Raw genomic sequence first — 15,665 nt, forward strand, 5'->3', positions numbered from 1 at the left:
CCCAGCGTGTACCTTAAGAAGGCTACAGGGGTCTGATCAACCTCTGGCCTCTCCCCGTCGCCGAACGATCCCTCGACGAACCCCTTCCCTGCGCGCAAGTTCCACGGAGCCTAGCAAACTTCGTGTGAGTGTATCCAGAGCTCTCTGCTTTGAGTTGTTTTCTTCGGTTGACACGACGGGCTCGCGTGTTTAGAGCCTTCCACTGGATTGGCCTAGAGGTTCGCGTGGAAGGAACTCTTGTCCGCCTCTCTTTTTTCCTGTCTGTAACCGCAACCCAAGCAAGTTTTCCTGCCTGCACCGCGACCATCTTCGGTGTAAGTAAAATAATCTTTAATCAACCGCTAAGCGTCCGTGCCTAATTCTAGCCCGCCGGCCTGCATTCCCTGACCCGGCGTGTCCGGGCTGCTGGCCACAGCCCACTGCGCGCCCCTGAGGGCCTCGGACTGCTCCCGGCCCACACAGGTAGAACTTTAGAGACCAATTCATTTGGAGAGGTGCAAGTAGGAAAAAGCTTACTTAGTCAGCCATCGCTTACAAAAGGCTGATGCATCCGAGTTACTTCTCAAGGTGCCATTTTGCCCCATCTGCTCAAATTGGGCTGTCATTTTTTTTTTTTTTTTTAATTAAAAAGGACAGTATTTACATAGTAGCTCTCTAAGAAAGAAAAATAAATTTAAAAAAAAAAAAAAAAAACCAAGAAGAAATTTAGCTAAACGGTAATATTTGCTGTCACTGCAATATCTACAGCATTGCATTTGAAGTATAGGATATACTGCAAGTACAAAAGGCCAGTCTAGCTACTATACTGTAGTCAGTGGCCTTGGAAGCTGGTCCTGAAGACAATGGAAGTGATTCCATTGTTTTTAAAGACAGGCTACAGATAATGTCCTAAGTTCAATGACATCACAACCTGCTAGCAAATCAGCTAGTGTTGAAGAACACTACTCACATCAATAAATTGGCCCCAAGAGATACTTTATTACTACTGGAGCTGAAAGTCAAATAATTTTTAGTCTTACCTTCACAAGAATATCTTTGGCAGAACATTCGATAGACAGTGCTTCCTCCTCTAACAAGAGGTTCTCTCTCCCTAACAGGATTCCCGCTTCTATGGCTGCTCCGATGGGAATGACCTCATCTGGAGGAATCGAATTCAGCAATTCCACAGTTGGGAAAAGGTCTTTAATCAGCTGTTGGAGCTTTGGGATTCGAGCAGACCCACCACACAGAACTACCTAGAAAAGATTAGTTCTTAATTCACTTCTTATAGTTCTACAAAAGTGTTGGACAGAGAATTACACTGATGTTTAACAGCCTAGGATCATGACAATGCTAACAGTAATTACCAAGTGTGCAAAAACATTATTTTTGCCTGGCTTCTCAAACGTTAGTATTTGACTGAGGAGAAAAGAAAACAGCTGGCAAGCATGAAGTCCTTTCTGGAGGAACAATCGTATCTGCTCAAGAAACCTCAGAAAATACACAAACACACCGCTTACATACGCAGTAGTCAGATTAACCTAACTTCAAAATGAATGCAATTCATAAGTAGCTATTTCCATTAGCACAGAGATCAGGAGTTCTGGTGCAAAGCACACACAGTATATTTAATATTATCTAGCCATTCTTCTTACATGTCAAGTTTAACTTCTAAGTTTACAATTCAAATTTTTGCATTATGGTTTGCTGATTTCTCACTATTTCTTTTTATTCCAGATTTTTTTTTTTTTTTTTTTTTTTTTAAATGAAGGACTCATGACTGCACTCATCCTGGCTCTACTGTAGCTTAGTTTAAGAACTGAGGGCATCACAGAACCTCTTGATGTGCAAGTTGCCTACACGTCCTCTTCAGGGTCAACCCTCACTGCACTGAGAATTTCTGCTGGTTGTCAGTGCAAGCCTTGGTTTCAAATGTCTCTTCGCTCTCTTAATATAAGCAACCACACAGAGATCATGTGTAATAATGACTATGGATTCTGAAATAGCATCAAGTCATTATCAGTACTGGATAAGTGTCTGACTCATTAGCTTACAGCATTTTGCAGCATTGCTATAACATAGCTTCAATCATGCAGGTAAAAGGACAGTTTGATTATGGAGTCTGGCAAATGTGATAAAATGCAATTGCTTATTTTTAAGTGCAAATTACAGAAGTGATTTATACACAACACTTCACTTACCACTCCAGTTTTCAAGCACTTTACTTAAAGTTTTGGTAATTTTGTATTTAGAGTAACTTATAACTCTGTTTAACAAGGGAGGTGAGGCAGAAATGACTTGCTCAAATCCAAGTAAGGCCTTAACTTGGAAACCCCAAGCCAGAGCCCAATCCAATGCCTAAAGACAGTGGGAATATGCCACTAGCCTCAGCAAAAGTTAGTACAAGCCCAGGTTTCTGAGTATTTTGAGGTACAGTGTTTTAATTTTTTTAAGGAAATCATTAGCTATAAGTTCATTTCAATGCAAGGTAGGTTCAAAATCAAAATCTATGAAAATATTTTAATAAGAGATAGTATGCCTAGACTAGGTTCTAGACTTAAATTTAACTCCAAAAAAATTGAGTTTGATCTCCTTGAATAGATCACTTCATTGTTCTTGAAATGCTATATAAGCACAAGTAAGCTTCAGATAAACTTAGGAACCCAAACGTCTGCTTTTTTCTTTTTCTTTTTTTAATAAATCTAAAAAAAAGGTTGCTCAGGAGATTAACTTTTCCTTGATGTGAACACAACATCCTTTGACACCAATGGAGTTAGAAATGTACAGAGGAGATTAAGCCTACATCATTTATAAAAACAGTGTGTAGTAACCAGAAAGTGCTTAAGATATTTCCAGCTCAAGTAATTAACAGCAGATGGGAGCTGCTTGGCAAAGTCTTTGTGAATACATTCTTCAGGCACTCTTACAACAAAGTTATAAGGCATCCATGAAAAAAAAAATAAAAAATTCAAACATTACCTTATTAATGTCATCTGCAGTGAACCCAACTTGTTGCAGAAGTTTTTTAATGGCTTCTATGCATTTATTAAAAAGCGGAGAACAAATAAGTTCAAACCTGGCCCTGTTAGAAAAGAAATGAAGTGAACAAATTTACCTTTTGTCCTTCAAAAGATTGAGTGGTCAAAATAAAAGTCTAATCTACAGAATGGCCACTATCAATGCCTGGGGAAACTAGGAGTCCCAATATCCTGGCAGACAGAAAATATTTATTTTTCTGAAAATTACTTGGTGCTCATACTTAGTCTTGATGGCTTACATAAAAAGAACCATTTTCCATGTACGAGACATGGCAACAAATTAATAGGCAAAACACATCTTACGTCAAAAGGTGTAACATCAGTATCTAATTTTAGTTTTAACCTGGAGCCTCTTGCAAAGACTAAAATGAACTTGTTCCTCTCTGTGGATGAGTGTTGACTAGAGTATTCAGGGTCCTTAACCAGCCTCTTACTTTATGCTCAGGAGCAAACAAGTTTGTGAAGCTAAAACCAGTAGGCAAAACCACCCAATCCAATCTGAATGGGAAGATTGGCCCAATAAGTGCAAAGGAAATTTCTGAAGAAAGTTCTAATTCACCATCAATAGATCACAGACGTCCAAAGTGGATCGACTGTAAGCCATGCTGTGGTGTATTCCCTAGTGCGCAGGCAGCTAACACCGTTTTGCTTTGGCATGAAGGAGCAGCAGCAGGCTGAACCATGGAAGCAAATGCTGAGAACCTCCTCTCCTTTATTTCGCTAGAGCTACTGATAGTCCAGGGTAGAGTCCAGAAAGGTGGCTAGATCAGTAGAAAAGGAAAGGCTCTGGGAAGCAGCAGAGAAGTGAAGAGATCACCTTCATCCCAGACCATACAATTGGGGAGTAAAGAAATGGAAGACTTCTACCCCATTTCACAGCTAGAAAGGAGGGAACTGCAAGGATTTACCCAACTCCCATGACATAGGAGCAAGTGAAAGACTGAACAGGGTTAAAAGATAACACCCAATAGGAATTTCAGAACTTGCTCTACAGCAATGAGAGCTGGTGAGATCCCCTTGATTCCAGAGACAACATCCCCATACCTTTTGTATTTCTTTTAATTTCACTTCTATCTCTAGCAACAGTGCTACAATACCGTGCCAGTGCCTACTTGACTCACTGATAGCAATCCTACTGAAGACAATGGAACCACTTGCATTGCTAGAACTGCTGAAAGTTGTTGCAGAGATGTAGATTTTAATCGTAATACACCGTGTCCCCATGAAATTGTCTCTCTCTCCAAACTGACAAGTGAAAAGCTACCCTAAAAATAAAGGAAAATTCTAACATACAAAAACCCAAACAAATACACAAACAGAAACAATTCCTAAAGAAGTAGCCGTACCTGGACACATTACAATCAAAATCCAAACCATCATACAGTGAGTCTACAAAACAGTTTGCACTTCCCAGAGTTGACAATGAGTGCTTTGCAATATCAGCGCTGTTCATTAACTTCATCATGGCTCTCGGATTTTCTCTGATGTCATGTTTGTAACCCCTGTATCAAAAATAAGATTCTTTATTTAGAATGACTGGGAAAGTCTACTCAATATTATTGCTTTCTGAAAATCAGAAGTGAACAATTGGTCTCCCTGGTCTGCAATAAAGGCATTTTAGATGGCATGCAATACAATCGGGTATTATTCAAAAAATTTACAAATTAGAAGTCCACTTCAAATTCAAATAAAAAAAGGTCAAAAGGTTAATCTATTATTTGTATGGTGCTCAGCCTTTGCTGGTCAATGGGCAAGCATACTGAGCAAATTCCTATACTGTTTTATGTCAAGGGGTAGTTAATTTTTTTTTTGAACTTCAGTTTAGACTATTCTTAACTATTGCTCAGTAAAGGTTTCTGCTCTTCCCCAAGAAAACTGGACATCTTACACGTTTGTTACTTTTAAGGTGTCAAAGAATGATCAGTAAGAATGAGCAGATATTGTGGCATTATCAGTATAATCCCATGCTCCCTTCCCTTTTTTGTTTTGTGCAGTGTGCTCATCAAAAAGCAAACAAATCACTTTCACAGGATTATGTTCTCTAAGAAGTATGCCAACAGAAAAGAAAGTGGGAGGAGAAAAGGCAGGGGGGAAGGACTGTTACATTATATTCACTTGTTCCATTTAAACTGTACAAAACAAGGGTGAGCAAAATCTAGCCTACCATCTGCTGGTCTAGAAAAGACCTCTGGCAGCAGGATGAGAAGTGGCAGTGTTAACTGCTGTGGCTTCAGAAGTCAGAGCAATCCATGTTGCTGCTGCTTTGCCACTGCCAAACATTCAGCCCACAGACCAATGCCCATGCACTACGTCCTCTGGTCTACGTGCCTGAATGAGTTGAGCACCACTGGTGCAACACACCAAGGATTGATAAAGCCTATTTTAATGTCACTGATTATTTTATTTATTTATTATTGAGTCTTAAATCAATAAACCAGTTGAGCTGTACTGGACTGGTCTTTCAAACTTCAGTTCAACTCAAAATGACTAACACTCAAAACCCAAGATCTGTAGGCTTGTGACCACTGTTCTTAGGTTTAACTAAGAGCGCATCCCAATCATGTTTACCTTGCAGGACCTGGCAGAATAAGTTGGCTGGTTTCAGACCATAAAGCAAATAATCCAGTCTGTAAAGAAGAAAAAGAAAAAACCCCACCAAACCGTTCCAGTTCCAACAGCAATAGAAACTTACATGTATCTGTACCTGCAGAGTATCCAGCACTTACCTCTGAAATTCAGATGCTAGATGTTGTGCTAAAGCTTCTGTGAAACATACACCTCCTATACTATCATCTGTGTTTGTGGCAAGAACACGATATATTCCACTATTTACTTCTATGACCGTGATAGAAAGTGATGTTCCTCCAAGCTTGTAAACCAACACATTACTGCCATGCAAAAGAAATTTTAAGCCAGATAATTAAGCTGAACGTGTACATTACTTAATACTTTCTTTACAATTATACTTAGAAACATAAAAGTAGGTTCTGACAGCACATTTAAGAGCAGCTGCCTGCTGTTGTCAAGCCAAGTACATTCTATGTTTAACTAATGCTATAATTAAGGTTACAGGCCTCAACCAGACAGCCAAGAGAGACACCTTGCTGCCTCATGGGCAGCCTTCACTATTTGTAAAGCTCTGCATAGTACTTGGGGTGCAGACAGAAGTGCAGCTCTCAGCTGTAACTCAGAACCCTTTGCAAAAATTGTTCTGAGTTACAACATTACCCTGGACCAAACAAGTTCACTGCTGGTCCCAGGGGAGGGGGAAAATCTAGCTGTGGGCTGGGAGCCAGGTTCCCACAGGAACAACCAGTGCTTGCTGTTTTCAGAATGGGAGCTGGGGGGGCAGGCGCACGGGAAGGGTGGTGGTAAAGCAGAAGCTTGTTCCTGGGTCTCCCCAGTTGGTTCTGAAGGGTGGGGTGAAAACCCCCCAGACTGAACTCTCACTGCTCCCTTTCACTCCCCGCATCCCATTCTGAAAATAGTGACAGGCTGGGAGCTCTGCAAACACAAGTTACAAAAAAAGATTCTACATTTTGAAACATCTTTATTCAGTACCTCATGCATTGAGGGGCCAGATTTTCACTTTATCAGCCATTTTTTAATCTGTCTGCAGCCATGCACTTGTGTTTGGCCACGGCTATAAAACGGCTTTGTGGCCAGATCAGGCAAAAATTGTCACTTCTGTCTGCACCCTTGAATGTTTAGGTAACATAAGGCTTTACACACCTGTTGAGACTTAGATGCAGCTTAGATCAGTACTGCTCTATGTCTGGCAAGTCAAGGCTACAGTAGAGCCCGACTCAGACTGTTTTGTCTTATCTCCTTATTCAGTGTAGCATGGATAGCAAAAATATTTTGAGACTAAAAATTTTTAGTTTCCAGTGGTGTGCCACTTGCAAATTGTGCTCCACTGGGTTCTCTTTATTATGGAACAGTCACAGGTTATTTGTCACAATAAATGTTATAATTATGCATTGCTATTACTTAAATCAAAGCTACAGAATACTTAGCTGCAATGCATTAAAAAAGGTAACTAGTTACAGAATTAGGTTTTTACCTTTTCCCAGTGGGTGAATCTTGTCCAATTCCATAAGCTAGGAGAGCTGCAGATGGTTCATGAATTAATCTCATAACATTAAAGCCAGCTGCCCCAGCTGCTTCCCTGTGGTAAGGGACATCACAGTTGATTAAAGGTTTGCATTTAATTTTACCTGGTATCCTATGTAGCACCAAGGAAGCCCCACTAGCATGTAGTACCAACTCAAACATCATGTTTAAGACAGCTGCCCAAAAGTGATTTATCCCAATTAAAGAACACAGCAATTTGTACCACACACAGATTTTTCAACTAGGTCCTCTGACTCAGTTGCACATATTGTTGGCTACATTCACATAAGCAGGGGCATGTGTTTGCAGCAGCATGCATAGTAGTGGCACAAATTTGTGCCGCTACTTTGTGCTGCGATGCACACTCCTACTTGTGTGCTTTGCAGCAGGACACATTGTCCCATGTGCTGCAGTGGAGAATGGCTGGGGCACGGGGTACCTCGGTGCAGGGCTAGCCAACAGGCAGCCCCCACACTGAGGCACCCCGTGCTCCAGCCCGCCAGGGAGCAACACAGAGATGGGACAGCAAGCAGCCCAGGACTGCCAGTTCCCCTGACCCTGCACACTAGAGACCCTGCACTGAGGCAGCCTGCGCCCCAGCCAGCTGCTGCCCAGAAGGCTAGGGCGTAGCGTGCCTTGAGATGGGGGAGCAGGTAGCCTGTACTTTAAAGAAGCCTTACCGAGAGTACAGGAATAAACATCCCGATGTAGAAAGACTATCAAGTATGGCAGAAGACCAGTTTGGCTTAGCAGGGAACTCTTCAGTAAGCTAAATCACAGAAAGGAAGCTTTTAAGAAGTGGAAACTTAGAGAAACAACTAGGGAGGAGCATAGGAATATTGCTGGTGCATACAGGGATGAAGTCAGGAAGGCCAGAAAGGGATGTGAAGGGGAGCAAGAAGTGTTTCTACAAGTCAGTCAGGAACAAGAGGAAGACCAGGGAAAAAGTGTGGGTCCCTTACTGAATTGGGGAGGCAACCTTGTGACAGAGGATGCAGAAAAGGCTCAAATGCTCAGTGCCCTTTTCACCTCAGTTTTCACAGGTAAGGTCAGCTCCGAGACTACTGTACCTGGCAGCACAGTTTGGGGAGGAGGGGAGCAGCCAACAACAGAGAAAGAACAGGTTAGGGACTATGTAGAAAAGCTGGACATATACAAGTCTATGGGGCCACATGGGATGCACCTGAGGATTCTGAGGGAGTTGGCTGATGTCTGCAGAGCCACTGGCCATCATCTTTGAAAACTCATTATGATCAGGACAGGTCCCGGATGATTGGAAAAAAAGGTCAAATGTAATGCCCATATTTAAGAAAGGGAGAAAGGAGGATCCAAGAAACTACAGACTAGTCAGACTCACCTCAGTTCCTGGAAAAGTCATGGAGCAGATCCTCAAGGAACCCATGTCTAAGCACTTGGAGAAGAAAGTGATTAGGAACAGTCAGCATGGATTCACCAAGGGAAACGCATGCCTGACCAACCGGATTGCCGTCTATGATGAGGTGCCTGGCTCTGTGGATGCAAGGAGACCAGTGGATGTGGTATACTGTGATTTTAGCAAGGCTTTTGATATTGTCTCCCACAGCATTCTTGCAGGCAAGCTAAGAAAGTATGGGCTGGATGAATGGAGTGTAAGGTGGACAGAAAAAACTGTCTGGATCATTGGGCTCAGAGGATAGTAATCAATAGCTCAATACCTAGTTGGCAGTAGGTATCAAGGGGAGTGCTCAAGGGTTTGGTTCTGGGGCTGGTTTTGGCCAATGCCTTCACCAATAACCTGAAAGATGGCATAGAGTGCACCCTCAGCAAAGTTTGTAGATGACAAAAAGCGGGGGGGGGAGGGGGGGGGAAGTAGTAGATACGCTAGGGGGTAGGACTAGGATTCAGTGTGACCTACACAAGTTGGAGGACTGGCCCATGAGAAACCTCATGAGGCTCAACAAGGACAAGTGCAAAGTCCTGCACTTAGGATGGAACAATCCCACACACCAGTACAGGCTGGGGGTTGACTAGAGGGGAAGCAGCTCTGCAGAAGAGGACCTGGGGGTTACAGTGGACAATAAGCTGAATGAGCCAACAAGTGTGTCCTTGTTGCCAAGAAGGCTAACAGTATACTGGGCTGCACTGGTAGGAGTGTTGCAAGCAGGTCAAGGTAAGTGATTATTCTCCTCTATTCACCACTGGTGAGATCCCATGCGGAGTACTATGTTCTGTTTTGGGCCCCCCCCACTACAGAAAGGATGTGGAAAATTGGAGAGAGTCCAGCAGAGGATGGAGCTGGACTGTTCTCAGTGGTGGCAAATGAATGACAGAACAAGGAGCAACGCTCTTAAGTTGCGGCAAGGTAAGTTTAAGTTAGATATTAGAAAGAACTCTCTCACTAGGAGGGTAGTAAAACACTGCAGCAGGTTACCCAGAGAGGCTATGGATTCTCCATCCTTGGAGGTTTTTAAGACCTAGCTAAGACAGAGCTTTGCCTGGGATGATCTAGTTGGGGATAGTCCTGCTTTGAGCAGGGGGTTGGACTAAATGACCTCCTGAGGTCCCTTCCAATCCTAGTTTTCTATAATTCTAACATGCAGTGCTCTAAACCCAATGCTTCTGCCTAAATGGACAAGCTCCCAGGTACTGTCCAGTCAGTATGCCTGAAACCAAATCTAGGAGGACTGGTCTCCGGTAATACAAGACTGGAAGAGTTTGATCTTCAAATCCATGACTTGGTTTTTTTTAAAAAAAGTTCACCTCTACAGGTGCCTATACATGTGCTTGGCAGTTAAGGCAGCATTTTAATTAGAGTGGTTCCAGAGAGCCACTCCAATCAAAATTTTACTGTATCACGTGCATTAAGCCCCCTGTGTACAGCACTGGGACACAAACTACAGTTCATTCAATGAGCTTTTAAGTGCTGCAGCAGCCATTTTTAACCCGCAAGTGAGGTTGCAGCAATGTTCAAGTGTTCTAATTAGAATGCGGAGCAGACTTGATTAAATCGAGTATGCGCCACATTCTCATTCTAATTAGAACACATCAGAGCATGTGTATAGGCACCCTAAGAGAGTGCAGCTAGTACAAATTGGGATGGTGAGCTTTGATACAGTAGGAACAAACCAAGACCACGTAGTTTCAAAAGGAAAGGCCAGAAGATGGTAAAACTTGTAACTTCTTGTCCGTTCTGAAATCAGTGATGTGCCTCCCATTCACTTAGCCAGAGATGGATTCCTAACAATCCTATTTAAGTTGGTGGAAATTTCCCTGCTCTGTTTCAGTCAAGATAGGATACCATTCTTGGTTATCATCACAATTTAAAACACAAACCAGAACCTTTTTCCTCTTACCCAAGAGCATTTTTCTGGTTCTCTCCAAAGTCAAATGGTACAGTGATCACAACATCATTGACATCCGAACCCAAAGCAGACTGAGCAGTTTCTGTCCATAAGAACAAACAAAAAACGTTGATTAAGAAGATACCTTGGTAATATTAAACCCATAACAATTTTAAAGAAAGTGTTACTCACTACATACCTTTCATTTTACTGAAAATTAGTTTTGCAACTTCTTCAGGGCTAACAAGTTTGTTATCCATTTCATACTGGAGTTTTCCATTCTTCTCAGTCACCTAAAATAAAAATCAACACAAAAGTGTGTGACAGGTCACTCATGTTGTTTATAAAGAAGGAAAATTGACATTTAAAAGTCTAATTCAGTTTCTATTCCCAGAAGAGAATAATTTTTCATGGTAGTCTTCGTCTTGAATAATACAAATGCTCAAAAACTAAAACTTTTTCTTGACCATTGGGTTTATCAGCAGTGTTGTTTTGTGTTATCTATGCTTACATCAAGTAGCCCATAGCATACAATATGCAAAAAAGAGCCTGAAATCCATAGCAATATGAATTTCACTTTCTGGCAATACTGAGGGTCTTCCAGGCTGACTTGTTCCACGAGCTGACAGCCAACAGCTGCTGGCCTCTATTGGACCAGATAAATGAGGTCATAAGGGCTAGATAAGTTAAGGACTGCCCAGAAGGAAGGGGCAGCAGCCATGAGGAAAACTCACTCAGAGACAGAGACAGGAGCTGGACCATCTGAAACCTTGCTCTCTCTCAAGACTCATGATCAAGGAACTGCCTGCCTCCAGAGGGAATCTCCACCTGCCTCTGGATGATATTTGTGAATAAGCTACCTGAGATCTAACTAGATATATAGCTTGCAGTAACTCAGATGCATGATCAAAGGCTATCCAGCCATGCCAGTTTGCTCTATGGGATTTCGCTGATGCTACTCAACTCTGTACCCTTTTCCAACCCTACTCCTTGTAACCAATAAAGTTCTCCTTTGTACCTAGTGTGGGAAATTTATTGGGAGTAGGTCTAGATTATGCCCTGGGGTCCCCTTGGTTCAGCTGACTAAGGGAGACCACTACTTGTGCTTCTGACTGAGGGAAGCACCCCAAATTCTTGAAATGAGTCAAATACCCTTGAGGGCTACTAGGCCTGTGTTTCCCAGGGGGTGCAGAGCCAGAATCAAGCCCATCCCTGGGTGGTGGCAGCTCTACCCCCAGGCTAGTGGGTGTGCTCCAGGAAGGGGGAGGGGGGGTGTCGGTCAGACGTGAGGCACCCCCAGGGAGGCACTCAAGAGCCTAGAAGGTGGTTGGGCACAGTGAGGTGGGTGGCTCAATACAGGAGCACCCCCACTGGCCCGCCACAAGAGGTAGTTAAGCTGTGTTAGTATAAAGTTAGTACGGCACTAAATAGACACAGAGAAACTGGTACATAGTTTGGAGGAACTTGCTTTGAATTCTCTTTTACTTCTTCAGATAAAATAAGAGCCCCTAGAGACATCCTGGGTGCAACAAGTTTCTCCAAAGAGATGTTCAAAGCATATTAGGTATAAACCACTTCTTTTGAATGGTTTAAACTCTGCACATGTACACACACACACACACACACACACACTTCAGCAGTACATGGAGAGCCCCCCCGGCGCCAAAAAAAAATCTTGTAAGAAGAGAAGCCCATACCAGATAGGGTCTCACAATGTTAGTCTGTTGTAAGTAGGGATCTACCTAAATCATGCTGGAAGTGCACTGTGCAGCAACTCCTTTAAATTTTGATCTTTTCACCACACTGCTTCCTTCCCCCCCACCACATTGCTGACTGGCTGAAGGACCCTGGTGGCCCTGTGCCACTTACTCTTGATGGGCTGCAAAGCAAAACTGGAGTTTTAAATGTGTCACAGCTTTTGCCTCCCAGCAAAAGAGCAGCAAGTGGTAGGGCCACTGCGGCCCCTCAGCCATTCAGCAGCAGGAGACAAACCACAGGAAGTTTAAAACTGTGGTTTTTGCCTCCTGGCTGATCAGGAGCAAGTAGCAGGGCTGCCAGGGTCCCTTGGCCAATCTGCAATGGGGAGGGTGGAGCACGGGGCCAAAAAGAGGAGGATTAGAAGGAGCCACTATACAGTGCACTTCTGGCATGACTTGGGTAGATCCATAGTCATAAGAAACTGATCATTAAAATCACAAAGCAATGAAGCATGAAAGACACTGAAAAGAACTCTGTAAGGAAAAAAAAAAAAAAGAGGAGGGACAGGGGGAAAACGGATCATACTCACTGAGCATTTGCTTTCTGTAATGTATTTTTCAGCTTGGGGGTCACCAGAGCTGTGAAGGCAAATAAAAATTAGCAAAAAAAAGTGACCACAGTTAACATTATGTACACTGCTAATCTTGTTAATAAGCATTTACAGTTTCAGACCACGTGGTCTACAAAGAACACTGACTACTTTACTGTATGTCAGTCAAATACCGTTGCCATGACTAATCAGTGCACCGTAAGACAGTCGTTCTGCCCCTTACACCTTGAGGGAAGTTATTATTCCCTCGAGGGAATAATAACTTCCCTCGAGGGAAGCCACATGTGGAGTAATGTGTCCAGTTTTGGGCCTCCCACTACAGAAAGGATGTGGACAAATCAGAGAGTCTAGTGGAGGGTGACAAAATGGTGAGGGGACTAGGAGACATGACTTCTGAGGAAAGACTGAGGGAACTGGGCTTATGGAGACAGAGGGGATTTAATAGCAGCCTTCAACTACCTGAAGAGGGGTTTAACACAGGATGGAGCTGAGATGAACTGTTTTCAGTGGTGAGAGATGACAAAACAAGGAGCAATGGGCTCAAGTTGAAGCAAAGGAAATTTAGGTAGACTTTAAGACGACTTTTCTCAGTAGGAGGGTGGTGAAGCACTAGAACAGGTTACCCAGAGACGTGGTGGAAGCTCCATCCTTGGGGGGATTTTAAGACCTGGCTTGACCAAGCTTTGGCTGGGATGGTCCTGCTTTGACTAGATGACTTCCTGAGGTCCCTTCCAACCCTAACTTTCTAACTCAAAATGACAGGGACAAGTCTTTAAAAACTTTTTTGAACAAGCACATTGGGGGAAAAAAAGAAACACCCACACTTGTTTTACCCAAAGTCATCTTTATGACTAGAAAATAAGGTCATGATTAGTAGTTTTCCCCCCCCCCCATACATCCCAAGTGACCTTTTTACTTTGGTATCATATCACATTCATTATAATTGTATCCACTGTAAAAATAAATAGAAATGGTATCTTAAGAAAGGGAAGGAAGTTCAACAATTCTATCAGTTAAAATTTTGCACCCAAAAGATGAGAGAGAGAGAGAAAGAAAAAACAATTATTACCAAATTAAACTGGTTAAAAAATGTTAATGTTCCCCAAGTTGCCTAAAAGTTTGTCATAACCTCTCTGATGAAAAAGAATTGTTGTCACAAGGATTTATACCATCAACTTTTAACATCAGCTTGCTCATTTGACATGACAAACACAAGAACACTATTCACATTGCAATTTCTCTTTTGCCATTTTATTTTTTACCACTATAATTTATTTAAAATTTCAAGGTAATTAATGCTCTATCAGCAAGTGTACTACAACACAATTTAGCCTTGATGAGTTTTTTTTTAAATGTAAAATAAAGGGGTATGGTAATGAACAATCGTGGAGAAGTACAGCAAAACCACTAATATTCAGTATATGTTATAAGGTATAAAAATAACTTTGCTGAAACAAACAACACGAATTTGCAAGAAAATTTTGTACGTTATCTGGTTCCCTACTTATTCAATTTTTTATTCCACAATTTATTACAGAAAAGGAACATGACTGCCGGCCATGATTTTGGAAGTTATGGAACCCTTTAGGTAACCATCCAATTTTGATTTTTCTTCTACAGCTAAAACGTAAACACTGTTAGCAGACCAGCTATAGCTTTAAGACATGTATCAACATGCTTTGTATAAAAGCTGCCATTCCCATTCCTTTGACATAATACACACTGTATATCAGAGGTGTCAAACTCATCCAGCACCTGAGGCTGAACCCCCTCACCTTCTCCTTCCCCCAGCATATCTGATTCAGTAGCTACTCCAGTCAGTCTGGGACCTGCACAGTGCAGATCCTGGAGCCAGTAGATGGGCACGGTGTGCAGTGCAGTCTTGCTGGAGCAGCAGCAATGCTGCGTGTGGTAACCGCCCTAGCTGGACTACATCCCACATAGCGCTTGCCCTGGCTGCTCCAGGGCGACTTGCACACAGTAGCTGCTCTAGTCAGTCCAGAACTGAAGTCGCATGTATTGCGTGTGGCACAGGTCCCAGACTAGCTGGAGCATGCAACATGTGCTCCAGAGCAAGTGCTGCATGGGGCACAGTCCAGCCACTGCCTGCAGCTCTGCTTCTGTCCTGGCCGGATTGCCCTGCACGGAGCACCCGCTCCGGCCACTCTGGGACCCGCGACACACACAGCACGAGTCTGGAGCAGTGGCCAGATGCAGTCTGCCAGAGGAGGGCCACAGACAGCCCCGTGCCAAGGGCGCACACCACAACCCACGTGGGTCTGATCAGCACCGGGTGGCAGGACTCCTCAGCCCTTACGTTCGACACCCCTGCTGCACACGCTCCCCCAACCAACCAGGTTACTTCCTGTCGTGCCCGTTCCCTTACCTTCGCCCCAGGATCTGTTTGACTTTCACCACCGTATTGAAGATATTCCTTACTCTGCTTTGCTTGGCTGCCAAACCCACCACCTGAAAAGAGAAGAGAACGGGTAACGGCAGGACGGCACGGACGCCAACCGCCCCCCTCCTCCGGCAAGCGACCCCGGCAAGAACGCGTACCTCTTCGCTTTCCGAGTAAGCGACGACAGCAGGGGTGACTCGGTCCCCGGCATCGTTGGCCACCACGTCGGCGCGGCCGTCCTAGGGCAGAAAGAGCAGCGGAGGGGAAGTCAGGGGAAAACCCTCCCTGCGTGGCTGCTGGGAGACCTGGGCTGGGCCCAGCAGCACCACCCCCTCCAGGCAGCGGGGTCCTGTCAGGACACCCACGACCAGGAGGGGACTCAGCCAGGACACCCACACACCAGGGGCGATGCAGGCCCCAGGCCACCCCCCACCTTATAGACGGCGACGCAGGCGCAGGTGCAGCCCAGGTGCACCCCGATGGCCGCCATGATCCCGCCGGGCGCG

General features: G+C 43.8%; 1 protein-coding gene across 2 annotated transcripts in view; it reads right to left on the bottom strand.

Moving 5' to 3' along the window:
- The window catches only part of HSPA14 (heat shock protein family A (Hsp70) member 14), a 24,010-nt gene extending 8,351 nt beyond the window's left edge, over positions 1-15,659 (bottom strand). For both annotated transcript variants that reach the window (XM_006022123.1, XM_006022124.3), the window contains exons 1-11: positions 15,593-15,659; positions 15,318-15,398; positions 15,145-15,227; positions 12,738-12,786; positions 10,650-10,743; positions 10,463-10,553; positions 7,081-7,185; positions 5,744-5,905; positions 4,364-4,519; positions 2,959-3,061; positions 1,020-1,235 (exon numbers count right to left, since the gene is read on the bottom strand). In XM_006022123.1, the coding sequence (XP_006022185.1) occupies positions 1,020-1,235; positions 2,959-3,061; positions 4,364-4,519; positions 5,744-5,905; positions 7,081-7,185; positions 10,463-10,553; positions 10,650-10,743; positions 12,738-12,786; positions 15,145-15,227; positions 15,318-15,398; positions 15,593-15,649 (1,197 nt within the window). In that variant the 5' untranslated portion in view covers positions 15,650-15,659. The remainder of the gene's footprint in view (positions 1-1,019; positions 1,236-2,958; positions 3,062-4,363; positions 4,520-5,743; positions 5,906-7,080; positions 7,186-10,462; positions 10,554-10,649; positions 10,744-12,737; positions 12,787-15,144; positions 15,228-15,317; positions 15,399-15,592) is intronic.
- Positions 15,660-15,665: the final 6 nt, after the last annotated feature.

The sequence above is a fragment of the Alligator sinensis genome, unplaced genomic scaffold, assembly GCF_000455745.1.
Source record: "Alligator sinensis unplaced genomic scaffold, ASM45574v1 scaffold1216_1, whole genome shotgun sequence".
In the NCBI taxonomy this organism is placed as follows: domain Eukaryota; kingdom Metazoa; phylum Chordata; order Crocodylia; family Alligatoridae; genus Alligator; species Alligator sinensis.